Source organism: Cebidichthys violaceus, unplaced genomic scaffold (assembly GCF_023349555.1).
Source record: "Cebidichthys violaceus isolate CVI_PGR_0920_01 unplaced genomic scaffold, fCebVio1.0.p SCAF_20, whole genome shotgun sequence".
Taxonomy (NCBI): domain Eukaryota; kingdom Metazoa; phylum Chordata; class Actinopteri; order Perciformes; family Stichaeidae; genus Cebidichthys; species Cebidichthys violaceus.
The window spans coordinates 8,759,715-8,785,701 of record NW_027176373.1 but is presented as its reverse complement, the minus strand read 5'-3'; the positions used below and the strand labels follow the sequence as shown (position 1 = coordinate 8,785,701).

The following is a 25,987-nucleotide window of genomic DNA, read 5'->3' as shown; positions in this document are numbered from 1 at the left end:
CAAAGAGAGATGGGGATTTCCACTGGCAGCCTTTATTAGGTCACTGGTCGGTGGCGATACTGCTCTGTAAGCGGACTCTCTGTTACTAAGTAATAAGTCTTTTGAAAGAAGTAGCCTTGGATTTAATGGCTGCTTCAAGATTTATGGACACATTAAAAGCTGTTTGAACACTGGGCGATGCTACACCACCCCAGACATCCTTCTTTCCCTTTGTGCAGAAACCTCCAAACAAAACCAGAGTTGTGTATTTTATTGCTGCATTGTGGACATATGAAATTAAATGTATAGGTTCACACCGGACTCCATGACAATAAACTAACAGCATTAAAAAAAAGCTTTCTCTTAGTCAGGTTTAAACCTACTAGTGACTTTCAGGGAAATTAAGGTGTGTACTCCACCAAACACACGCGCACGCACGCACGCGCACACACACACACACACACACACACACACACACACACACACACACACACACACACACACACACAGTAAACGTTTTGAAAGAAGAAGTTGCTGCCTCCCTTTGGGAAGAGCGGTGAATAGCAGACAGGGTTTCTTTCATATCAGGGTTACAACATAGAAGTCCCTAAATCCAGACCTATCAGTATATATATCATATATCATAACACTGACCCTTCCCCACTCCGCCCATTTCCAGAAATATCTCTTTTCCTGTGATCTTGTATGAACAAAACAACCTTGTATGTTCACACTTACAATCGGCCCTCAGTCTGATTCACAGAACACACACAGACTGCACATAACAGAGCTTCTCTCAAAGCCTTTATTTCACTTTTCACTTTTCAATTTGTTTTGAGAAATGCAATTCTGTTACTTAAAGTAACAAAATGACTAAAGGCCCATTTCACCATTTCAGGGACTCTATAATTATCTAAACCCAGGGAGCCTCATGAAATCACATTGGACCTGCGTTTATCAGAGGTCACATGCTTCGCACTTCCTTAATAAAACCTTTTAATTGCAAGTATACGTTCTGTGTACACACCTGTCGACAACAGCATCGAGAATTGAAGAAGCTCTGCTGTTAAATACACTGAAGCACATAAATGTTTCTGCCTTTTACACAGATACGTCTTTAAAAAACAAGACTGTATATTTTGGACACAATCTGATAAAGTTTTTGATTTGAATGATTCCATACAGTTCTAGTTCCACCTAGTGCCAACCTCTGGCTATATGTTTATCACCTCACCAAATCTCAATTAGCTGTTTTTTCTTTCTCTTTGGTACACATTTATTGTGTGCTTTAGAGCAAATCTAAAGAATAGATTGTGTGTGTGTGTGTGTGTGTGTGTGTGTGTGTGTGTGTGTGTGTGTGTGTGTGTGTGTGTGTGTGTGTGTGTGTCTGTCTGTGTATGGATCAAAAATAATGATGAATGTGACAAGGATCAAGGATCTTTGTCAGTGTGATTTCCTCCCCAGTCATTTACAGTAATCATTTAATGTTTTGACATGGGTGCGAAACCAGAGCATTAAAAAAGTTGTGCAGCTTGTCAACATAAACACGTCAGCTAACAACACATTTACTGTGACCAACATCAACATGTCTCCTTCTAAACCATACGAAGTTTGACCCAAAGGATAGACAATAGTTTCAACAAGGGAGACATCATGTGTATTAATAGGTTGAGTTAGTCAAGTTGCTCAGCTGTGGAGTGTATATAGCTGACAGAAAAACATTTGCCAATGTGTTAGTTTGTAATGGAGACTCCTACTCTTGCTTCTTAACATTCTTAAAATTCTTAAATTATCAAGTCTGAAAGTATCATTTATAAATGATACTTTCAGACTTGATGGGGTGACCGTGGGTAAGTGGAGAGCAGGGCCACCTTTAAATCAGAGGGTCAGTGGTTCGAACCCCAGCTCCTGCTCCACTAGTCTCATGTCAATGTGACCTTGAGCAAGACACTTAACCCCAAAACTGCTCCCGTACCTGTGTCCACGGTGTGTAGATAGATACTGAATTGTAAGTCGCTTTGGATAAAAGCGTCTGCTAAATGACCATAATGTAATGTTGATCATTTAAGAATACCTGATATTTAAAAGACATCACAATTATTTAAATTTCATACAAAGTGTTTATTTAAAGCTTAAAGTAGACAGCTGTCACTTCCTGGCTCAAAGTGAGAAATGAGATGAAGAGGGCAAAATCTACAGACCATTAAAAGGATTGCTTAGAAACAGGTTTTTCTCAAAAATACATTCACATATAATTAATTTGCAACAACAAATTGTGAACGGAAGGTCGTCTGTTCAATCCCCAAGACCTGCAGGATTAATCTGGGTGAGAGTGCAAAGCAGTGCTTGCCCCTCCCTCTTTATAACCCTTGAGCTGCCCTTGAGCAAGGTCCTTAACCCCTCCAGTGGAGCTGCTCGGTGGCCAGCAGATTCCAGGTGTGAATGTGTAAGGCTAATGCATGATTGCCGTAGTGACACAGGTGTGAGGTGTGCACATGCCAGAAAATGACGTCATCAAAGCGTGCACATCATGAGCCACATTAGGTGAGCTCTCAGAACGTTTCAGACTTGACTGTCTCAAATTCTTAACTGATAAAAGCATTATTGTTTTAGCGTTTTACAAAGACGGACAATTAGCTTTTAAATGCTTTAGAAACAGGATGTCTTAAAAAAAATTACAATTGAGTAAATATTTTGTGAGCCAAATCAAATAGTTGACATGATATTCAACCTTCCAACCTTTGTTATATATACAATTATTTAGAAAGATTTTATACAGGCAGCAAAATAGACCTGAAATTGCTTTCCTAAATAAATAAAGGTGACCCCCCCCCCAAAAAAGAATACAAAAATAAAGTCAACAACAAATATGTGAAAAGGAAACAAGATTTATCCCAGACTATGTTTCTTCATCAACATAAAGAGGAAATGTTTTTAATAAACATGTCTGCAAAATGTTCATACAGAAGACTGTTCACTGATAATGTATTTTAAATTTGTTCTCCTACAATATCTGATCTTGCAATAGCGTCTCCGCTCGTAGCAATTACGGAATTATTATTATTACTACTTTCATGCTTCAATACTCAAGGCTTGTTCAAGGGAAAGATCGTGGTATTGATTTAATATTGAAAACGTCAAAAGTGACGAGGAAGCACGAGACCTGTTAACTTACTTGACTTCAATGGAAACCACAATCTTTCATGCGGTAAAATGGACACAGTTTTTGTGAAGACATTCCAAATATTTATTTAGACTCTTCGCAGTATGTCATCTGTAGTTTATGAAGGTGTTGTACAGCAAAATCACCGAGCAGCAGACCATATTTGGTCTGTCGGAAGTTTCCTTAGAAAGGTATTGTTATTAAAAACAGACTGAGTCATCTCTCACTCAGGACGTTACTCCACCCTCTTGCTGCTTCAGGTGAAACTGAAAATGGGGGAGGGGGAATAAGAGGGAAGATGAACTAAACAAATGTTCTGTTACCATCATTTTTTCTTCAATGAGATGCTCATATTGTGTTAGAATTGTGTGTTCAATATTTTCACATTTTCTTTTGTTAAACTTAGTGAGACAGGCAGGGCGGTTGGGGGAGGGAGAACAGGTTATGGGTTTGTGGACCTGAAGAGCAGGGACTGATGACGGTGAGCTGTTTTTCCTCCATGGCCCCTCCTCTCTCAGTAAGGCGATCATATGTACCTGCGCCTCTGGATCCTCTCCCATTTAAGAAACTCACTTGACTAACAAAGGACTTGCATCCATCACAGAAAGAGACAAACAACCCCCAGGCTTACCACACTGCTAGAGAGGAATTTGTTTAAAAAGACTTTCATTTGAAGCAACTCAAAGAAATCAGCTCTCCGCGATGGTGTCCGCTGGGTTACAGATTCTGGGCGCAGCTCTGGGGATCCTGGGCTGGATTGGCACCATCGTCGTGTGTGCCCTTCCCATGTGGAAGGTCACCGCTTTTATCGGCAGCAACATTGTGACCTCACAAACCTCATGGGAAGGTATTTGGATGAACTGTGTGCACCAGAGCACAGGCCAGATGCAGTGTAAGGTCTACGACTCCATGCTGGCCCTCAGCACTGACCTCCAGGCTGCCCGAGCCCTGACCATCGTCTCCATCATAGTGGGCGTCTTTGCTATCCTGCTCAGCGTAGCCGGGGGGCAATGCACCAACTGTGTGGAGGATCCTTCGTCCAAGACCAAGGTGGGCATTGCAGCTGGAGTTATGTTCATCATAGCTGGGGTCCTCTGCCTTGTCCCTGTTTGCTGGACGGCCCACACCGTCATCCAAGACTTCTACAACCCGCTGTTGGTCAGCGCCCAGAAGAGAGAGTTGGGTGCGGCGCTCTACATCGGGTGGGGGGCGGGCGCCTTGATGTTGATCGGAGGGGGAATACTCTGCAGCAACTGCCCTCCTAAGGATGAAGACTCCTACACTGCAAGATACAAAGCTGCCAGATCAGAGGCTTCAGCACCAGCGTCCGGGAAAGATTTTGTCTGAAACAGATCTGAAAGTCTGTAAATAGATCCACAAAGCCATGTTTACTGGGACAGATGCACTGGTGCTACTGGGTTGTGTGTGTGTTGATATTCCAGGATGTTACTTGAGCAAAAAGTATTCCTGAGTCTTTGATGGGAATAAACATTGAGAAAAGAATCACACCCAAGGAGTAAATTCAATTGTATATGCTAACACAGTTATTTGTATGTGTATGGTTGTTGATATGAATAGTAGTCATTTGTCTTTTCTGAGTCGTATGAATATTCTATAACCTAATTTGAAAAAGCTGAATGTGGGTTGTCTTTCTAAACCATGTATGAGATTCACGATGTACCAGTTAAACTGTAAATAAATATTTTGTTTAAAAATCTGACATCTTTTGTGCTTGCTTTTTATTTTCACCAACATAATTCATCCAGTGCTCTTAAAATGGAACATATCAATATCATCAATATTAATATCATTGAAATTCAAAATATTTACAGTTTTTAATATTAATTGTACTTTTTTCACATTTAGTGACACAAATGTTTAAACAAGGATCCTTTTTTTATTTTAAAACAAACCCTCACAGCGTTTGAGAGTCCTCTATTGTGTGACTTTCTTGTAAATCAGGTTTAGGTGTGGCAAAAAAACAGTCAAGGTGGTTGGAAACTGGTCTTTGTTCAAGCTGTGAGCCTTTAGGGCAAAGCTGTTTGTACTTCACAGGACCAACTTTTCTATTATTAAGATAGTAAATAATGCCAGGAATATATGAATATATTCCTCTAAGAATCTATTTTGACCGATACGATTAAAGTCTTTAGAGTTTGTGTTTGCTCAAGACTTGATCTGAATGTGTGTGTGTGTGTGTGTGTGTGTGTGTGTGTGTGTGTGTGTGTGTGCGTGCGTGCGTGCGTGCGTGCGTGCGTGCGTGCGTGCGTGCGTGCGTGCGTGCGTGCGTGCGTGCGTGCGTGAGCACAGGTGGGATCTGGAGTCATTGTTCCCAGTCTCAAAGTCTTGCTTGAGGTAACAAAGCTTGTATGTCTGGGAACAATGAACAGAGAGAGAACAAGGTTTGTGGATATCAAGTCTCAGCTTTCCTCTTTTGTCTGGGAGCCCACAAACTCCACCCTGAAAGTTTGAACCACAATGGGAGGCAGTCATCTACTCACAGTGGGACCTCAGAGCCTCAGAGCACTGCAAACTCTTCCTCGAGCAGGTGTGAGCGTGGAGTATATGAGAGCAATTACAATCCCTGTTGCGTTTATATGCATTCAGAATCTAATAATCTTCGAGACGGGAACATTTCTGTAAGAGCAACCTTTTGAGTCGTGGCTGCAGTGGCATTATCATGGCTTCTCAGGGCCTCCAGATCATGGGTGTGCTGCTGGCCTTCATCGGCTGGCTGGGCACCATCATCACCTGCGCCATGCCCATGTGGAGAGTCACCGCTTTTGTTGGGGCGAACATCGTCACCGCCCAGGTGATCTGGGAAGGCTTGTGGATGACCTGCGTGGTCCAGAGCACTGGACAGATGCAGTGTAAGGTGTACGACTCCATGCTTGCGCTACCTCAAGACCTGCAGGCCGCCAGGGCCATGGTGGTCATCTCTGTGATCGTCGGGGTGTTCGGCGTCCTCATGGCCGTGGTTGGAGGAAAGTGCACCAACTGCATGGAGGACGAAGTGGCCAAAGCCAAAGCCTGCATTGTATCCGGAGTGATCTTCATAATAACAGCCTTGCTGATCATGATCCCAGTGTCGTGGTCTGCTCACGCAGTGATCAGGGACTTTTATAACCCCATGGTGATTGCGGCTCAGAGGAGGGAGCTCGGGGCTGCACTTTATATCGGCTGGGGCTCCGCTGGGCTGCTGCTGCTGGGAGGAGGCCTGCTCTGTAACAACTGCCCCCCAAAGGATGGCACAAGACCCTACATACCTGCTAAGTTCGCCCCTGTGAGAACCGCATCTTCAAATGTTGACTATGTGTGAGTGTTTTGGCTGGAACTGCAGCATAAAATGTCTCAAGATTTTCATTAAAATTAGTTAATGCTCTAACCAAAAAGTTGCACAGAATTATCTCTTTCTTAAAAATTACATTTTATGGATGACTTAACAAGAAAGCTGTCTATTTGGTTGATTAGGAAAATTAATCTCAGAATTTGAATTACTTACTAAATTGAGAAAAACAAATGAAATTGACATAAATTGTCTGGTGGTTTGTTTTCTTCTTTTTTTTGTTTTCTTGAAATGTGTCCATCAAAGGTTAATATATGCTGTCAATTATCTGTGAATCTAAGACCTGAAAACCTGTAACATTTCTCTGAAACTATACGCTGAAACAATATATTATCTGCTGCTCAAAGAAGATGTGAAAGCCAAAACATCTGCACGAAAGATTTTTCAAAAGCTCATTTTAATAATAAACAATATGCTGTTGAAATCAGATGTGATTTTTGTCAACTATATAATGATCACTGTTGGACTTCCAATTGCCTTTCAGATGTCGGAAATAAAGCCTCTTTGTTCATATCCTTTCTCATGTCTGCTCTTCACCTGCAAAAAACACTGTGATAAAACTGAAACTGAACTTCTCAATAAGCACGAGTGATAAGGCACTCAGGAATCCAGAGCTAGACTCCTGGGAATTTACTCTTATTTGTTTGAGATGCTTGCCATGGTGTAATCACTGCCCTTGTATTAAGACGGTTATTTACAGTTTCTGTCTTAAATAAAATGGACGTCACTGCCAGAGACAACAGTGCGCTTTGTATGCTTGGATTCCTGTTGCTAAGGAACTGTTTTATATCTCCAAAGAATGGATATTTACACTTTGTCCAGTAAGAGCACATCTGCCAATTCTTGTCAGGTTGATATATTCTAAACCTCTTTAACGGTTTTCTTTTTTTTTTTTAAACAGACATTTTCAATTGAAACCAGTCTGAGAAGAAAAATATACACCCCTGTAACCTTTCGCTTTTTCAGTGGAATAAGTATTGAGATCTTTTACTTAGTAGCTGAAACACCAAATAATAGTTACAAGTAAAAACCCTGCATTAAAAATGATTCTTAATTGTAGTGAAAGTATAATATAAAAAAAGAACTTTAAGTATCAAATGTAAAAGTACTCACTTTGCAGAATCCCCGGTGGCAGTGCTATATGCATGTTAGATTATGATGTGAATGTAAAAGCAACATTTTAATGTTTTAGCTGGTTGAGGTGGAGCTAAATGTAACTATTACATATAGTCACGTAGCTTTACAATCTGTACAGCATACAACAACTTTGATAGTTTAATCTATAACAATGCAATGCATTTTATGTGTAAAAATCTTAATCTTTAAAGTAACAGTTACTTTATAGCAGTGTAAACAGTGCAATATTTCTCCCTGGAATTTAACATTGAATAACTATCTGAAAACTTTTACTGAACCACATTGCTTTGTTGTGTTCCATATCATCATGTGACCATGTCATATCATCAAAACATTGTTGCCAAAAAAATCTGTTTATTATCTGACTGAAAACAAAAATTACAAATAAATCCCACAACAAACACACAAGTATTCTTTCTGAAGTGCTTATGTTGTAAATAAGAGATGAAAACATCAGAGTCCAACACTAAATTAATATAGAAATTAATACACAAAACAATGTAAAAAGAAATGAGCTAAGCTTCAATCTTAACTCATGTTAACATGTTGCATAATTGTAACATGTCACATACCCACAATGTGTTAGTAAAATTAGTTCACAACTTCATAAGTAACAAGTTTGTACTGTGTGTAAAGTCAGATTCTGTTCGAAGAGTGCTGCCTCATGTAATGCAGCAACTCAGACAAATTCCTTCCCGGGCGTTGTGGATTTGGGCGCAGAGTACTTTGCTCCATTATAGCGGTCTCCTCCTGACGGGCACTGACAGCAGAGAAGAGCTCCACCGATCAGCAGGAGTCCTGATGCTCCCCAGCCCATGTACAAACATGCACCCAGCTCCCTCCTCTGGGCGTCAGGGACCATGGGGTTGTAGAAGTCCTTTATGACAGTATTGGCAGGCAGTGACACAGTCACCAGACACAGAGCCCCACTCAGGATGAAGAAAACGCCTGCGGAGATGGCTACTTTGGCTTTTGCTACCTTGTCCCCAACGCAGGTGGTGCATTTCCCCCCGACCACAGAGAGCAGCAGGCCGAACAGAGAGAACAGGATGGCGATGACCACCATAGCCCGAGCCGCCTGGAGGTCCGGAGGCAAGGCCAGCAGGGAGTCGTAGACCTTGCACTGCATCTGGCCGGTGCTCTGCACCACGCAGGTCATCCACAGTCCTTCCCAGATGGTCTGAGCCACCACGATGTTGTTCCCGATGAAAGCAGACACTTTCCACAGTGGCAGCATACAGATTAGTATGTTTCCAATCCATCCAAGCACCGCCAGCCCGACGCCCAGAATCTGCAGCCCTAAAGATACCATTGCAGTTTGGTGGTACTTCTTCTCTTTCTTGCTCTGTATCAGTTCTTCACGGGGTTGCCAACTAAAAGCTCTCCCACTGTGAGGAAGTTTTATATGACTCACAGATGCCCCTGAGTAGCCCCCTCCTCTGGGTGGGCTTTGGCTTCAGTGCTCACATGTATACATCCATCATGCTGCCTTTGAGTTCAGAGGTGTTTCTCTCCTACAAAGAGGCCCTCTGGCGCCCCAGCAGAGCTCTGAGGTTCAAACAGTGTGGTTCAAGCCTGATGTTGGGAAAAGTAAAAAACATAACTTTATGGAGTAGAAAAATATATTGCAGAATATAAGCTTTGTCTAAAATATGAACATGAAGTTTTCTGCAAACCAATCATGTCAAACAATAATGGATTAAGCATAGTGATTCCCAACCAGGGGTTGAGATATATAATAGAGAAATGAGAGAAAAATTATATTCACATGCGTGTTTAGGAGGAAAACAAATACACAATATACAATAAGTAGGATTACAAACGATCTTTAGTAGAATTATTGTCAGAATAACCAATAAACCACCAGAAGGGCCGAGAACACAGGACACCGAGTCAGTTTTAACATTTAAACACTGCTGCAAGTGACAGTTTGTGAAAATTGAAAGCCACTTACTAAGCAAGCAGAAAAATCAAAAAAGACAGCTAAAAGTCATGGAGCTATGCTAGTGCTGCTGTATACTTACTGTTTTTTGGAGCTAAATGCTAATGTCAATATGCTACCAACAAAATTAGGCCTGTAACATGCTGACGTAATGTAGACAAAATATGACTTGAAGACATGACTTGACTGAAGACAAGGGGAACATATGGGTGATCAAACCATTTTAGAAACAAAGGGTAAAGACAAACACGACCAACTAAACTAAAAATCAATATAAATATTTCACAAAGTATCCAAAACAAAAAACACAAACAAATGAATGTACTAACAAAATAAACAAATCTCTAAACTACAAATACCAATCAATTCCATGATGTAGTGGACACTTGGTACATTCTACTTGGCCACTTCCTGTATTTAAAGGCTGGGATTTAGGGGTTGAATCTTTTGCTCCAGCCTGCCTGGAGAAATGCAGCAAATAAAGGCACTCTCAGCGCTGGTTACTCAAGAAGAACTTAGCAAACTTATGTAAAGTCAAAGTAAATGGTGACTGTACAGAAATGTACCAAATGCGTGCACTGCAAATAAAAAGTAATGTACAACAAATAAACAATGAGTATGATGTATTAACCAAAAGCTATGCGTCATCATGTATGGGCATGAGTTCAGAAAGGTCAATAAAACTAACTGAGGAGAAAATTAACTATTAAATGTAAACAATAAACATTGCAGGACTACAAGAAAAGATAAAAACCTTTATCCTTTTCTTTGTTGAAGGTCTAGAGGTGGAGGCCACAGGATGAAAGAGAGTGTTGCACGTGTACTATTCCCTGTGAAATAAATCAGCAAGTGAAATTAATTACTTGATTTAAGGTCACCTGAAGCAGTAAAACCGACGTGTGCTCTGGCCTACTTGGGTCCGCAAGTTATCCATAAAAGAGGAGGAGGAGGGCCAGAGGCTAAACTTCCTGCTCTCAATTTTTCTTTTGGTAATATTAGCACTTTTTTTCGAAAACCATTGATATTTAGCATGTGATCGGTCTATTTTGTGCAGTAGTAGAGTCAAATGTTGCACCAAACGCCCCCTTTTCCAGTGATAGTCCTTATCTTGATTGGCTTTGTGATGCAGGCTAATGCAAAAAAAAGCCTGGCTCTGTCTCATTAGTAGTGAACTCCTCAGGTCACCTGATGCTCACTGGCTGATCAGCACAGGTGGAATCACTCAGCTTGATTGCTGCTCTGGTAAAAGAGCATGAAATAAGGTGGTAACAGGCATTCATCAATTAAATTGTTCATGGTCTTTTATAGATACTTCAAAAATGTAAAACAGGAAAATAGATATTTTTTGTTGCCATGTATTGCAGAATGTTGCACCTGCATCCTTCCAAGTCTTATTTCTTCTCATAGTTCAGATGAAATCAAGACCTGCAAATAAGTCTATTTACTCAGATTAAAGTCATCACATGCACTTCAAACCAAAACCACAGAGACGTTTCTAATGTTTTGAATTTTCTTAAATGTCACAAATCAAGAGAACAAATAACGAAAATAAAAATGTATTTATTTGAAGAATATTTCAGGTTAATAATTTAAACAAGGATGTGCATTGAGGTATTTTAGAACTTATTGAAAGTGTTTATTTTTATATTTGAAACAAAGCATTTGATATGAGAACAGCTGCAATCTCACAAAAATCCCTCACAAAATCACATTTTTGACAGTGGGTGATTAACAATTATGCGACTAACTTAATGACCACAGGTGTTTTCAATTTTAACAATTTTGACCAACCAATCAGGAGAGGCCAGGGCCTACCATTTGGGTATAAGAGTTGCAGGTGAGCACTCAGAGCCTGTATTCTTTTGTTGCTTCTGCTCAGCGTGAAACAAATATGGCATCTGCAGGTCTACAAATGTTGGCCGTCTTCCTGGCAACCATCGGCTTTCTGGGCGATATCATCATCTGTGCCCTGCCCATGTGGAAGGTGTCTGCTTTCATTGGGAACAACATAGTGACGGCGCAGACCTTTTGGGAGGGCCTGTGGATGAACTGTGTGAAGCAGAGCACCGGGCAGATGCAGTGCAAGGTCTACGACTCTCTGCTTGCTCTCCCTCGTGATTTGCAGGCGGCCCGGGCCCTGGTTGTGGTCTCCATCCTGGTCGCCTTAATGGGAATCCTGCTTTCTATTGCTGGAGGAAAATGCACCAACTGCATTGAAGATGAAGAGGCCAAGAGCAGGGTAGCAATTGCTGCGGGGGTCTTCTTCATTGTCGGTGGTATCTTGTGCCTGATCCCTGTGTCCTGGTCTGCGCACGTGGTCATCAGAAACTTCTACAACCCCATGATGATCGACTCTCAGAGGAGGGAGCTCGGAGCGGCGCTGTTCATCGGTTGGGGCTCAGCAGGACTCATGTTGATTGGTGGGGTACTTCTGTGCTGCCATTGTCGCCGGCGTGACGATAGCGGATACTCTGCTAAATATTCTGCCCCACGCTCAGCAGCCAGTGGAGGAGCCTATGTTTAAAATGGCTGCTTTCTTGTCTAGCTCTAGGGAACTGAATTCTTCAAAGCAATGTTTTATGATCTTAACTTTATTTCAAGGTGTTTTTACTGATTTTGTTTTTAATAAATTAAACTTTGATTATAATCACTGACATTTCTCGTTTGTGGGGCGTCTGCATGACGGTGACTTTAAAGATTTTAAAATGGTGGTTTGGGCTTTACGAAGCCTTAGCTCTTGGCTTCCTTCAATCTAGTTGGTATAGGTGCCCTGCTTGGTTTTCTAAGTCCTTTTACTTTGGTGTCAAAATTTAACTACTTTGCAGTTTATTTACTCTAACTGTTAGAGTAATTCACTTCTAGCCTAAAGTCTTTATGGTTAAACATCTGAAGTTATGCCAGGGTTGTGTGAAACTGATTCAGTAAGTCTTAGACATTTATGACCGTGGCTAAGTGGAGAGCAGGGCCGCCTTTCAGAGGGTCGGGGGTTCGATCTCCTGCTCCACTAGTCATGTCAATGTGTCCTTGAGCAAGACACTTAACCGCAAAATTGCTCCCGTAGCTGAGTCTACGGTATATAGATAGATACTGAATTGTAAGTTGCTTTGGATAGTAGAGTCTGCTCAATGACTAATGTAATTTATACATGGTAGGAGAAGCATGTGGTCCTGAATAACTTGTGAACTAGCGTGCCCAATACTAGCTCTTGTATCTGAATCACTTCACTCATTTACTCTTTCGTGAGTACTTTTACTTTTTTTTTTTTTTTTTTTTTTTGACTCACTGCTCAAGATTCTCAAAATGGTGGTTCTGCCGTTTCACTGCGGGATTTCCCCCCCCATACACATAGCAAGGCATTGGACTTGTCATAGGACAAGCACGGGTGCTACTAATAACACTAACGATGACTCCGTTCCATTAAAATGTCTGGTGGCAGTGAGCCAGCATGCAGAATACCTGAAATAAAAGTGGCTAAATGGAATTCAACCACCATTAAATTTAACACCTGTGCTTTCCCTATTGTAATGTGTCAGTCCTCCATGAGAGGTCTATAGTCATTTCTGAGAGAGCTATATAAAACTAGTTTCATTCCTCAGATGCTCTCGTAAGATTGGTGTCAAATTGTTTTCAGCGCTAACACTTAACCTGGCTCTGTCCAAAAGTAACCAAATCTGCTACCATCACCTCTAAAGCTCTTTAATGAACATGTATTCTGTTTAATCTGTACTAGTTTGACCAAGAGGTAATCTGCCACATATCCTCCTGTAAACATGCTGGCAGGTGGAGTTTTGTTCATCTGCAGTATTTCTTAAACCCGGATGACACTTCAAGAAATCTTCTAGTTTCTCTTAAGTATTATAATCAACACATGGTTTTAGATTAAATCACACTTGTGAGTATTAGTTGTGTTGATATTCTCTACTTTTTCCTCCCATTTATCAGTGTGCTTTATTCCCCTGAAGCTCTGTACAAGTAGAATGCTTTTTTTAAAGTGTATGCATTCATTTCATTTTCTTATTTAAAGTCTGATCTGAAGATATGTGAAAGTTGGCCTTTTCTGAAACGGTTCAAATTGCTGCTCCGATCCATTTAAAATATGTGATTTAAACCTTTTGTATTGGGTCACAAAGCAGTCTTTCAGACATGAGCGCTTTTGTTTACAGCTTTCTCCTCCTACTTATTCATTGTGAGCAGGAATCAGGACAAGCAGGAAACCTGATCCACAAACTAGCAAAGTCCACTCCCTGTTGCTCTTCCTTCTCACACATGCAGTGCAAAACCACACAGCAAAACACAACCACTGCTGTGTTTACAGCCGCGTGAAAGCTTGTGGTTAAAATGATCTTCAGCTCAACTAAAGGTGGATTTCGTTGCTGTCTTTGACTTTTTGGCGAACATTAAATACATGCCTTGGATCTCTTTTTTGGCAAAATGCAGACGCAGCTCATTGGTGTGTGTTTGGCAATCATCGGCTTTCTTGGCACCATCCTTATCTGTGGACTGCCTATGTGGAAGGTGACCGCCTTTGTTGGGGCCAACATCATCACCTCTCAGGTCTTCTGGGAAGGTTTGTGGATGAATTGTGTGATCCAGAGTACAGGTCAATCGCAGTGTAAGGCCTACGACTCCATTCTGGCTTTACCACAGGATCTGCAGGCTTCCAGGGCTCTGATTTGCGTCTCCATCGCTGTCAGTGTGGTGGCCTTAGGGCTCACTGTGGTCGGGGCCCGCTGCACCAACTTCTTTTCAAGGGACTGGCTGGCCAAAGCTAATATTGGCCTGGCTGGAGGTTTGGTGTTTGTTTTAGCAGGGCTCCTGGTCATTATTCCTGTCAGCTTATCGGCTCACAACATCATCACAGGTTTCTACAACCCCCAGCCCACCTCGGAAAGGAGGGGAGAGCTCGGGGCTTCCATATATGTGGGCTGGGCATCTGGAGCTCTGCTCATCATTGGAGGAGGGGTGTTGTGTAGCACCTACCGATGCTGAGGATGAGGAGGAGAGTACATCGGCTACAAGACACGTCGACGCCATGCGACCATTTGAGAATGTGCAGTAATGTGTTTACTGTGATGGACTTTGTTTTTGATTGTAGCTTCTTTTTCAACATTTATTTCAACCGTAGCTAAATGCACTATATTGACATTTTACAACTACAGTAATCTATGTAAAATATAAAACAGTGACGCACAGTGTACAGTAAATTGCACGACCAGGACATACAGCTGTTCTTTTTAAAGTGAAGAATGATAAAATGAAGTCTGGTTGAGCCAATAGTTGTAAAATGTGATATTTTAGGATGTTAATGATGAAAAAAAGAGATCTAAATATATGTGATTGTTTAAGTATGTGCAGTGCACACTATGAATGCTGCAAAAATAAACAACTTAAAGTCCTTTAAAAATCACTGGTGTCATGTTCATTAATAATATTAAGCTGTATTTTTTAACTGCCAGGGAAATGTGTCTCTGCAACCATACAGTTTTACTATTTTACTTGTCTCTGCATACATGATGACAGGAGAAGAGAGAAATATGTTGCTTTGAGACCCTCTTTGCCATTTTCAGTATTCAGAATGAAGCCTGAAAAACCTGATTTGGTTCTAACGCAGAGGTGTTTGAATATACTCTCTGTATATTTACAGATAGCTCACATGTTGCCTGTCTCCACCATATTTGCACATCTCTGTTGATCTTTGTGTCATCTGACTACTGAACGTAACAGCAAACCATAAAAGCTGAGACGAGCAGCTCACTCTCCATTTCATCAAAAACGAGACAAGAGAAATGCACAGCGGATATATTTTTGGTAAATCAGTTTGGGTTTTAGTTTATTGCTGCATAACTGAATATTTTTAAATGGGAGGGCAGGGCAGGCAGATCGGGGGTCTGGCACTGGTTCTGATGGGTGTTTTAGGAGTGTGTTTGACATGTGGACTGCCTATGTGGCGTGAGACGTCTTTTGTGGGAGCAAATATTGTGACGGCTCAATCGGTAAGTTTAAACACACAGAGAAATTAAGAACAAAATACAAAATTAACCTTACAGACTGAAAATAAGGAGGATAGAATCAATCTGAAAGTGTGAAGTGAATATGATGTGAGTGATTTTTTTTTACAGTTAAATGCTGGATTACATTGAGTTGCTCAGTTACCTTACTTTAACTTACGAAATAACTTACCAAAAAATGAAATACCAAAAGTCTTTACATTTTTTATTCTGCACCAACACAAAGCATAACTGAGCATATGCGGCTTCTCAATTCAGAGTTTATGGACCATCTCACCTACGTCAAAACTTAATCAACATCTTGTCCAGTTATTTTTAAATCTCGCTTATGGTTCCCTCTGTCTCTGTCTTAGATCTGGGATGGTCTGTGGTTACACTGTGTCTTTCAGGCCACAGGTCAGATGCAGTGCAAGACACACACAACATCCATCACTTTGACCTCTGACATCCAGGCTGGACGAGCCCTCACCTTGATCTCCATCCTTGCTGGCCTCCTGGGCTTCATTGTCACCCTCCTCGGAGGAGGCGTAGTCAACTGTAGTGGCGCTCCATTGGATCCCTTAGAGCCTTCGACCACCTCTTCCTCCAGAAAAAAGGTGCTGATGTTGTATTTGTATCGTGCAGGCTGGGTGTTTTGGGATTTGCTAGGCAACACTGTAATAACATACATTTTAGCAAGGACTTTATTTCAGTTTTTAATCCTAAAATTGTACTGTCCTCAAAACAAAACAAACTGGGGAAAATTTGCTGTGGGCTATTGATCCTTTATGTCACTTAGTTTTGAAGAAACACTACTGTATTTTGGATATGCACTATATGTAGGATTAACATCAAATGTTCAAGATTTTCACACATGGTCCTTCTGCAAAACAGAGCCTCAAAATAAAAATGCTGGAGCCATCTCAAGGCCTTTTCCATTTCCGTTTAGGTGGTGTTTAGCGGTACATATAACAAAACAAGTGTGTAAATTCATCAAATTACCACAAATGAATTGCCAACAGTGAACCTGGCTTTTTTGATGGTCTGGGGTCCTTGGGCAGTAACCAGCCTGCCTGGTTGGTAATCCTGCCTTGGTAGAGGGCACTCAAACACAGAAAACCTAAAAAAAAAAAAAAAATGAAAAGAAAAGAAATATCAAGGTGTGTGTAAATCTATTTCTGTGTGTTAATGGAAAATTAAAGCCTCTATGTGTGGGGTTTGAATATGTCTGACTTTAGCTGCTCCTATAGCAAAAATACACTTTGACAGCATTCACAGCCATGGTCTCTATCATACTTCAACAACAAACAATTTAGGCCAATCCAAATTATTTTAAATATATATTGTAGTCCCAAACCTTCTGCACAGAATCACTGATCAATTATTATATAGTATCAGTGATATCCTCATTTTATACAGGTGTGTCTGCTGGGTGGAGCTCTGTGTGTCTTAGCTGGCATCCTGTGCCTGGTTGCAGTCAGCTGGTCCGCAGCAGCAACCATCTCAATCTACAATGACCCCTTGGTGACTGCAGCCCTGAAGAGAGAGGTGGGCTCCTCCATCTACATAGGCTGGGCGTCCTCCGTGCTGCTCCTCCTCGGCGGTGCTCTGATCTGCTTCGTCTGTGGGGAGAAGGAGAGAACCCCACCTCCCTACTACTCCTACGCACCGTACAACACCTACACTCAATCCAGTGACGCTGTATCCCGCGCGGCCACTCTGAGGTCTGATGTCATGGGACCAAACACCTCGAGGATGTTTGACGGACGTACGCCAAATAGGATGTTGGAACATGTCGCCCAAGTGCATGAGTATACCTCCCTGAATAAAGCTCAGAGTGGGCTGTTTAATCAGCCTCAGGGGACGCAACCAGGATCTGAGCAGGGGACATTTGGCCGTAATGCCTCAAACAGATCAGGGACACCAGATAAGGGGAACGGCTTATTCATGGGAATGAAGCCAAATCGGATCCATGACCTTCCCAGCAGAGCCTCAACAGTGCCCAGTGATTATTTTTACAATATGGCCTAAATCTGGATCTGTGAATCTGCATGGATCATTTCTCTGAGAATGACTGAACACAATAATCACTTAACAGTGGTCACTGTTTATTTATTGTTTAAAGTTCATTAATGTTTGATATAATCAAGTTTGATATTGTTTTTCATTACTCATGATATCTGGGTATACAAGCAGCTGGTGGACCAGTCATTACAAATATACCAGAAAACATTCGGTGTCTGGTATATTTTTATGCTGTTTTTTAATTTATGGAGTCTTGAACCTTATAAACATCATAAACTTCAATGAAGAACTGCAAAAGATGATACATGACATATATCAACAGTGTAAAGTAAGATTATTTCAACAACTGTAAAGTTACTTATGCGGAAATAAAAGGGTAAAACTGTATGTTAAGGGCTTAACTTGATAGAGTTGCTCTGTTCTTTCAACACATATTTTATCAAATAGAGTTAATGGGTTTCCCATTTCTGTTTTATCTTTATCAAGAGAAGTGACATGCACACATTTGTGAAGATAACACATTTTCTGTGGTAAAATATTATCTATTCATTCTCTTCCTCCAGAGATATTGTTGTGATAAGTGTTGTGATTACAAAATGCAGATTTAGGATTGCATGTTTAGCATGTTTTTCCGAGCAATGTATTAAAAGGACAAATATGATATTATATCAAGTTGACTCTAAAAGAAAAAAAGGAATTTAATCAAATAAAAAATACTACAAATACTTTTTATTGAGCAGAGACAATTTCAGATTCGTTGCACTGGCTCGTCTTTATATTGACTGAGAAAAAGACTTTATCTTTACTTCATATTACTTTTTGGTTTGATAAACTCCACTTTAATATAATGGTTCAACTGAATGAAGGTCAGCTATAGCTTTCCTATGTCAGAGCCACAAAGTTAGCAAAGTGCTTAAGTTTCAGATTTGTGTTCAAGAACAACTTTTGCAGGACAGTTCACTAACTACCTGCTGCTTCACTCAGCCACACGGTGAATTCTGACCACATCCACAGGCGGTGCTCTGCAGCTGACCTCCTTCTGCAAGGAGAAGAACCAGAGGGGATTGCCCTGTAGGCATGATGTTATGTGAGCATTCAAACACAAACATGAAGCTCTAGCGTAAGTTCAGACAGGAAGACTATACTCATGCATGCCTAAGCCCTTAGCTTATTTACCATACATCTGCCATCACTCCTCATGCAGGCACACATTATTTCCTTGTTGTTATTGTTTGGGGCTGTCAATCATGATATCAGCTGTCTAGATCAGCTGGTCTCTAGCCAATAGCACAAGACACAAGGACATCATTAGCCTATCATCTTGCCGCTGTCTGTCTTTAAATATGACCGTCTCTCTACCTTCAGTAGTTCATGCTGCTGTTTCGCAACCCTCCACCTCCCCATCTCCGCCCAATCTTCGCAGATTCATCAGCCTCATCATCCTATCAACCTCATCAGCCACCATCACCACCAGTGTCTGGACTCCACGGGGGGATTTATACTTTTGCCGCTCAGGGAAATCACAACTCGATCACAAATCTCCTCATCGAGTTCAAGCGCCAAAGAATTTTCTGTGCAACTCATTAACGCATCATCTGTCATAATAAATGTTAACTACTAATCATTCACTTGTCTCTCCTGATTGAAATGTCATTACACTCTTCTAGTAACGACAGGCAGTGTGATCATCCAGGAAGTGTGACTCAGGTGCTCTGTGTGGCAGCCATTTCAAAACTATTGTTCCGTGCCAATCGGAAGAGTACCTGAGACTTAACATTCACTGTGAATGAAGGATTTCGATTTCTTAATAGAAACTTCTTTACTCGGGAATTTAAGAAGTGATTTTGTATTTAAAAGTGACATGAACAAAAGTGACATGAGTAATAAATCACAACTGGATGGTCTCACAGACATGAACCAAACAATTGAATAAAGTAGAAACTGACCCTGAAACTGAGGCTTACCACAGTGACATTTGTGTTGATCACTTGGTAAGTTCCTCTTTGCATAATTATTAAGCAAACACTGTTCTGTGCTCATTACTGATTTCAAATTCCCTCTTAAACTTACAGAACAATCCCGCTTGTGTGTTGATGAGAAGCATTGTTTGTATCTGTGCTGTATTTCAGTGGTTTTGACCTTATTGCCTGTGTGCATGTCTGTTGAGAAGCAATCTGGTCAGGTGAGATTTTTTCACAAACCAGTTTCAGCTGAGAGGCAACGGCGGCAAACTCCTCCTCTAATTTTTTTTTTTAACAGCAAAGCCTGTAAGTAAAGCATCCACTGTCAGCTTCTCCTCTAAATGGGCAATAAAAACCTCCACCTGCTACTTTGTCTGTCTCAAGGGTAAATCCCTCCAGCTTTCCGCAATACACAGTCTTACCTTTTTGAAGAGGCCAACAGAGATTCAGCATGGTGTCTGCTGGACGACAGATTCTGGGTTTGGCCCTGGCCGTCTTGGGCTTTTTGGGTAGCATCATCATCTGCGCTCTCCCCACATGGAAAGTCACAGCCTTCATTGGTGCCAACATCGTCACCTCTCAGGTGATCTGGGAGGGTTTGTGGATGAACTGTGTGACCCAGAGTACAGGTCAGATGCAGTGCAAAGTCTATGACTCTCTCCTGGCCTTACCTCAAGACCTGCAGGCTGCCAGAGCACTAGTCATCATCGCCATCATTGCCGGGGTCCTTGGGCTCCTTCTCGGTGTAATCGGGGGCAAGTGCACCAACTTTGTGGATGACGAAAGGGAAAAGAGCAAAGTGGCCATCGCTTCTGGAATCATCTTCATCATCGCTGGCCTTTTGGTGCTCATTCCCGTCTGCTGGACCGCCAACACCATCATTCGGGATTTCTACAACCCTGTTATGACCAACGCTCAGAAGAGGGAGCTTGGGGCCTCGCTCTACATCGGCTGGGGGTCTGCAGGGCTGCTGTTCCTGGGTGGGGGCCTCCTCTGCAGCTCCTGTCCCCCCAGAAATGAAAACAACTATGATGTGAAGTACTCTAAGGCTAGCTCTGCGCACAGCAGCAAGGCCTACGTTTAGATCTTCAGCGGCAAGCAAGAATGGGACAGTCTGTTGGAAAGAGACACGTTTTTTTCAAAGTTTCGTCTTCTGTTTGTCCAATGAAGATGACTCCACCATTTAGAATAATACTCTATAATGTGGTTAAAGTAGATAGGAACTTTTGCAGTATGAGTCTAACTTAAGCATGTCTGTTTGATGCAAGTTTTAGTCTTAAAAACATAGATAAAAATCCAAAATGTGAAGTTTTTAAGATTCTCTATATGTGAATACACAATGTTTTAGTATTTAACACTATCACACTTTCACACAGTTTTCCTTGCATGCTGTCTATTAGTCCTCTTCACTAATACATCATGTTTTCTATGACACATCAGAACATGACTGCTATATATGAAACACATTGTATATTTATGAAACTTGCATGTATAGTTACTGTTTTGTGTCAATGCCTGATACTTTCTATTGTTTCTCGATGACACTAGAATATTGCTGATTATGTGACTGATTCACAGTAGCTGCTTGAGTAGAATACATACAGTATTTGTGAGCATATGAGACAACGTTTCTCTTAAGTCCTTTTCCATCTCGTCACGGCATTTTTAAAATTACAGTTACAGTGATGACATGTGCCAAAACACTTGCTGTAAAGCGGATCAGGTTTGTCAAGTGTAGCTGAAAGATTCCTCACTAACAGGTTGTGTGACAAAGTGTGCTTCCTGCCAAAGAAACGTTGATAAATAAACAAAGAGACTGAGTCATAACTGTGTACGTTTTGAGTTTGAATGTGTGTATAGTATTCCCTCTTTTTATCTTGGTAAAATAAGCACAAGAAGAAGAGATTTCTTTTGTGTGATTTAAACACAAGTATTATGCAAAAAATGAAAATTTTGTTTGTCGTTCTGTGAGGGAAAAAAAACCGAATAGACATGAAAAGCAGGTGCGTGAAGTGTTTTCTTGCGACATTATTTAATATTACAATTTTTACTCTCAATATATTGCGACTTTATTCTCGACTTCTAAGAGAACACAGATATGTGGGAAGTGTTTTGCATGTGTAGAAAGTTTTGAAAATGAAATGAATATCTTGCTGAAACACAAGCTGCAAAAGTCCAGGGTTTTATAAATGAATTAAAATGATTTGTTTATCATTGAAGGGAAATGTGCCACATGCACATTTAAAAGAAAAACATACAGAGGAGGGAAGAGTAAACCATGTTAACACAGCAAAGATAACATTTAGTGAGAAAAGTTGATATACATGAGAATAAATACTTGAAAGCAATACAGAACGCCTGCATTATATTCCTTTATATTTTTATGTTTTCCTTTAAATAAATACATTTTCACCATTAATTGGTGCATAGAAATTCATCAGAATGGAGGAAATTAAGTGTTTGACACTCAAAATGTCCTGTGAGAGGATCCCCAGACCCCCTGCCTTATATGTGTCCCCACCAATGTTGAAACAAAACCTACGCCCTTGATCAAAAGTATCTCTCTGAACTTTAGAAGGACAGCAAAATTAAAGATTATTTTGAGCCGTATTAAAAGGTTAAGTAGTGTGTATGTGTGCGTGTGTGTGCGTGTGTGTGTGTGTGTGTGTGTGTGGGGGGGGGGGGGGGGGGGGGAGGGTTTTGCATGTTTCAAACAGGTTTCTCTGCGCAGTAGGCGCTGCTAGAATGAAACTGGTTTTCTCTCATGAGATTGTGTTTCACATGCTCCTTTTGTTACAAAAATACATTCTGCATGCACACATTATTCACATGCACAAAAGCGTTGCCAGAGGATGTGTATACATATACACACACACTGAGCTCACTCAAGTGTTAACTTTTGAATCAAATCAAATCTGACTTCTGCAGAAAGAAAACAATGCAGCGCCTCATGAGTGTGCATCTTGTAAACATGTTGAATGCCCAGAGGCCTATCATTCTCTCTGCTTCATCCAAAGCTTATCGTTACTAAAATATTCTCGGCAGACAAAGATGATAAGGGAGGGAATAGATGATGTCACGGTTTCGCTGCTACAACTCTCATTCTCTCCCTCTCTGTTTTTCCATCAGCCTCCTCCCCCTTTTGTTTCCCTATAGAGTAGGTGTGGTGCATCCACACCTGACCAGTAGCACACAGACAGCCGCTCAGGTGACAGAAAAGAAAGAGCACTCTCAGGTGGAGAAATAAAGAGAGAGGGAACAGGGAGAGAGAGGGAGAGAGGAAGCGGTTGAAACTGACAGGAGTTAGGGATACGAAGAAGGAGGGACTAAGACAAAGGAAAAGTATGCTGTAAACAAATGAACTGAGGCTGGGAGAGACACACCCGGAGTCAAGCTACTGGAGGCTGGACGGACAACTGAACGAGTCAGACAGGGCTCTGCATTTCTGGGACACATACTTTACAACATCGCAACTGTGGCAAGAACAAAATAGCTGAAGGAAAGCACAAAAATGGAGGCGAATGAGAACGGCAACATCACACTTTGAGAAAAACTGACAAAGAAAAGCTGACAGAGAGATAAGAGAGAGGAGAAGAGTCATCAGGAGTGAAAGCAAAAGAAGCTCCACAGACAGGAATAAAACCATTAGAGCACTTTTCAAAGGTCTGTGAGGATTCCTTGAGCACCTTCAGAGATCTTCCCCCCTCCCCCCTACGTCATGGCCTCCATGGGGATGCAGATGCTGGCCAGCGCCCTGTGCCTCCTGGGTTGGGCAGGGGTCATCATCAGCTGCATACTGCCCATGTGGCGGGTCACGGCCTTCGTGGGGAGCACCATCGTCACCTCCCAGACCATCTGGGAAGGCATCTGGATGACCTGCGTGGTCCAGAGCACAGGGCAGATCATGTGTAAACCTTACGAGTCTCTCCTCGCTCTCAGCGCAGACCTGCAGGCCGCCAGAGCTCTCACTGTCCTCGCTATCGCCACGGGCAGCGCAGGCCTCATTCTGGCCTTCATCGGAGGGAAGTGCACTCGCTTTTTGGATGAAGAAGGAGGCGGCGTCAAGGGCAAGGTGGCTGTAGCAGCAGGGGCAGTTTTGATTGTCACAGGGTTGCTGTGTTTGATTCCGACATCCTGGGCGGCCGGGTCCGTGGTGAGGAAGTTCTACAGCGCCTCCATAGATGCTCAGCGGAGGGAGATTGGAGCCTGTCTCTACATTGGCTGGGGAGCTTCCATCCTGCTCATTCTGGGAGGGGGTTTGTTCATCAGCTCAAATTGCCCCCTCAATGCCCACAACACAGACAAGAGCCCTTCTGTCCGCTACCTGGTGGTCCGCTCCTCCAACGGGTCCAGCAAGGCAGGTCCTCAAAGCAGCAGAGTACCACCAGCAAGGTCTCAGCCTGTCGGAGCGGTGCTTCCCAGGTCTCAAAGCGACAATGGAGCATCAACAAAGCCACCGCTGTACACAAGACCTCCATGGGAGGATGGGCCTGAGCAGGACTCGAAACTGGAGTCAGAAAGATCATGGGCACCATCGACAAAGTCTCAGATGAAAAGACTGGATTCAACAAAGTCTGAAAACAGTGAGGCACCATCTACAAAGTCTCAGCTGAAACGAGCAGAAATGGAAGAGATTTTATCAGTGGAGAGTGAAAATGAGGATGCGTCCTCAAATCCAGCAAGAACATACCTATGATATGACACACACACACACACACACACACACACACACACACACACACACACACACACACACATACACACTTGTGTTTAAACACAGAATACAGAAGTTTTACATATAGGAGTTATTTGGCAGTAGTAGTTTACTTATTTTGTGACAATTTACTGAGGAACAGTAGTTAATTGTATTTATATAGCTGTCTTTATACTTTGTACATGTTGCTTTGATAAAAAGATGAAAGAAGGAGGTCTGGACTACATTCACAATATGCAGGAGAATAGCAGTTTTAAATTCTTATGTGCACTAAAACAGAACTTAAAACCAAACAGTAACAAACTAAATCCAGGTACACGTGAAGTATGCTATTGTTGTCTTTTTTTAAAATCTTTTTTATTTAAAGAACATTGTTGGTTTTAACTTTGACATGTTGTGGGGCACTACACTGGTATCAACTTTTCTCACTATTTAAATGCATGAATGGGGATGAATCCATCCACATTAACTTCAGCTCGTACTTTTTAGCTTGTTTGTTTCTGCTGGATGTGCAGCAACCTTAATAGCATCAAGTGACATATGCAACACATGTTAGCCTTCTCTAAATTGATACCAATGCATGTTTTAATCCAAGGATGTGCTAACTTGATGAGATATATAGCCATGAAAAACTTCAATATATGAATAGTTACACTTTTTAGATTGTGATTTTGTCACAACTGTGAAATTTGATTGTGTGTTTATTTTATTAGTACAGATATTATTGACAAATAATTGTACATTTTCATTCATACTTTTCAATAAATGACTGTAATTTGATTGAGCTGGTCTTTTTCACTTTTATAAATGTATACACATGCTAACAGGTCACTTATGAGCTGAAAAGTGCCTTTCTTTTAAAGAACACAGCATGAGCTTTCATTCTAGCTCCTGGCTATTAAAATTTACATGAAAAACTGGTTTGACAGAGAGTGTGTTTACAGCGGAGGTGTGCAGAGTTGGAAGAGAGAGGCACAGTGTGTTTGTAGAGGATTCAAACTCAGTTTCAGTGAGTCATGTTTATGGAACATGTGTTGTTTTATTTATTCATTTATTTATTTAAATGTGCAATAGCATCATTATCTAATCTAATGCTGCCAGTTGTCTAAAATGCAAAATACACAAGTTTTATTTTAGAGAGAACTTTGTGCAATGGATACATTTACATACATACAGTAAGTAAAGAGGAAATAGAGAAAAGAGTAGTATAAAATAAAACATAAAACATAAATAAAACCACACTGAAGTAATCCAACAAACATGAAATAAAGTTCTCTGAGTTTGAACAATGTTTAGGTGTACAGCATGACTGACCCCGCGGTACAGGCCACTGTAACTTAATGCAAACACTCGATTGATGTTCATCCTTGTCTCTTACTTTTGTGAAACGCTGCCATCCCATGGTCAGTGGAGAAAATCTGATCAAAATAACATTCCATGTTTCAGGTCCTGCTTGTCCCAATTCCAGGCCACATACTAAATATATACAGTTGAATATATCCATTAGCTTAAATTTAGTTTTTCTTAGGACACAATTTTTGCTATTAGCGTACAAGAAATCAACACACTTTAACACTAATAGAAAATAAATATTTATGTGATTGGGTGTCAATCAAACTAGAACTTTAGAATGCTGGTGCCAATAAAACTCCACGATCAAGAAAAATATTTTTCCAACACTTAATAGTTATTTTTGGAGTTTTTCCTGGAGCTGTATCACCATCATCCACAGT

General features: G+C 41.3%; 7 protein-coding genes across 9 annotated transcripts; 6 read left to right on the top strand and 1 right to left on the bottom strand.

The window, feature by feature from the left end:
• Window positions 1-3,679: 3,679 nt before the first annotated feature.
• Window positions 3,680-7,145, top strand: LOC137876478 (claudin-4-like). The gene is made up of 2 exons (XM_068716078.1): window positions 3,680-4,320; window positions 5,813-7,145. The coding sequence occupies exons 1-2, from the start codon at window positions 3,845-3,847 to the stop codon at window positions 6,459-6,461; spliced, it is 1,125 nt and encodes a 374-aa protein (XP_068572179.1). The 5' UTR covers window positions 3,680-3,844; the 3' UTR covers window positions 6,462-7,145.
• A 693-nt stretch (window positions 7,146-7,838) lies between these two features.
• LOC137876473 (claudin-4-like) lies at window positions 7,839-10,600 on the bottom strand. 3 transcript variants are annotated; one of them, XM_068716073.1, is made up of 3 exons: window positions 10,481-10,600; window positions 10,322-10,397; window positions 7,839-9,200 (listed from the first exon to the last, which is right to left on the bottom strand). In XM_068716073.1, exon 3 carries the CDS (start codon window positions 8,935-8,937, stop codon window positions 8,305-8,307), a length of 633 nt encoding a protein of 210 aa, XP_068572174.1. In that variant the 5' UTR covers window positions 8,938-9,200; window positions 10,322-10,397; window positions 10,481-10,600; the 3' UTR covers window positions 7,839-8,304. The 3 variants fall into 3 exon arrangements, with proteins under 3 accessions (XP_068572174.1, XP_068572173.1, XP_068572175.1); XM_068716072.1 differs by lacking the exon at window positions 10,322-10,397 and having other exon boundaries at window positions 10,431-10,600; XM_068716074.1 differs by lacking the exon at window positions 10,322-10,397 and having other exon boundaries at window positions 10,446-10,600.
• Window positions 10,601-11,447: 847 nt separating this feature from the next.
• On the top strand, window positions 11,448-12,214 carry LOC137876474 (claudin-like protein ZF-A89). The gene has a single exon (XM_068716075.1). The coding sequence runs from the start codon at window positions 11,459-11,461 to the stop codon at window positions 12,089-12,091; it is 633 nt and encodes a 210-aa protein (XP_068572176.1). The 5' UTR covers window positions 11,448-11,458; the 3' UTR covers window positions 12,092-12,214.
• Window positions 12,215-13,844: 1,630 nt separating this feature from the next.
• Window positions 13,845-14,974, top strand: LOC137876475 (claudin-4-like). The gene has a single exon (XM_068716076.1). It carries the CDS (start codon window positions 13,999-14,001, stop codon window positions 14,554-14,556), a length of 558 nt encoding a protein of 185 aa, XP_068572177.1. The 5' UTR covers window positions 13,845-13,998; the 3' UTR covers window positions 14,557-14,974.
• A 427-nt stretch (window positions 14,975-15,401) lies between these two features.
• On the top strand, window positions 15,402-17,966 carry LOC137876471 (claudin-4-like). The gene is made up of 3 exons (XM_068716070.1): window positions 15,402-15,560; window positions 15,929-16,171; window positions 16,974-17,966. The coding sequence occupies exons 1-3, from the start codon at window positions 15,426-15,428 to the stop codon at window positions 17,583-17,585; spliced, it is 990 nt and encodes a 329-aa protein (XP_068572171.1). The 5' UTR covers window positions 15,402-15,425; the 3' UTR covers window positions 17,586-17,966.
• A 2,025-nt stretch (window positions 17,967-19,991) lies between these two features.
• LOC137876472 (claudin-4-like) lies at window positions 19,992-20,643 on the top strand. The gene has a single exon (XM_068716071.1). It carries the CDS (start codon window positions 19,992-19,994, stop codon window positions 20,622-20,624), a length of 633 nt encoding a protein of 210 aa, XP_068572172.1. The 3' UTR covers window positions 20,625-20,643.
• Window positions 20,644-22,743: 2,100 nt separating this feature from the next.
• Window positions 22,744-25,034, top strand: LOC137876470 (claudin-4-like). Its single transcript, XM_068716069.1, has one exon. It carries the CDS (start codon window positions 23,259-23,261, stop codon window positions 24,234-24,236), a length of 978 nt encoding a protein of 325 aa, XP_068572170.1. The 5' UTR covers window positions 22,744-23,258; the 3' UTR covers window positions 24,237-25,034.
• Window positions 25,035-25,987: the final 953 nt, after the last annotated feature.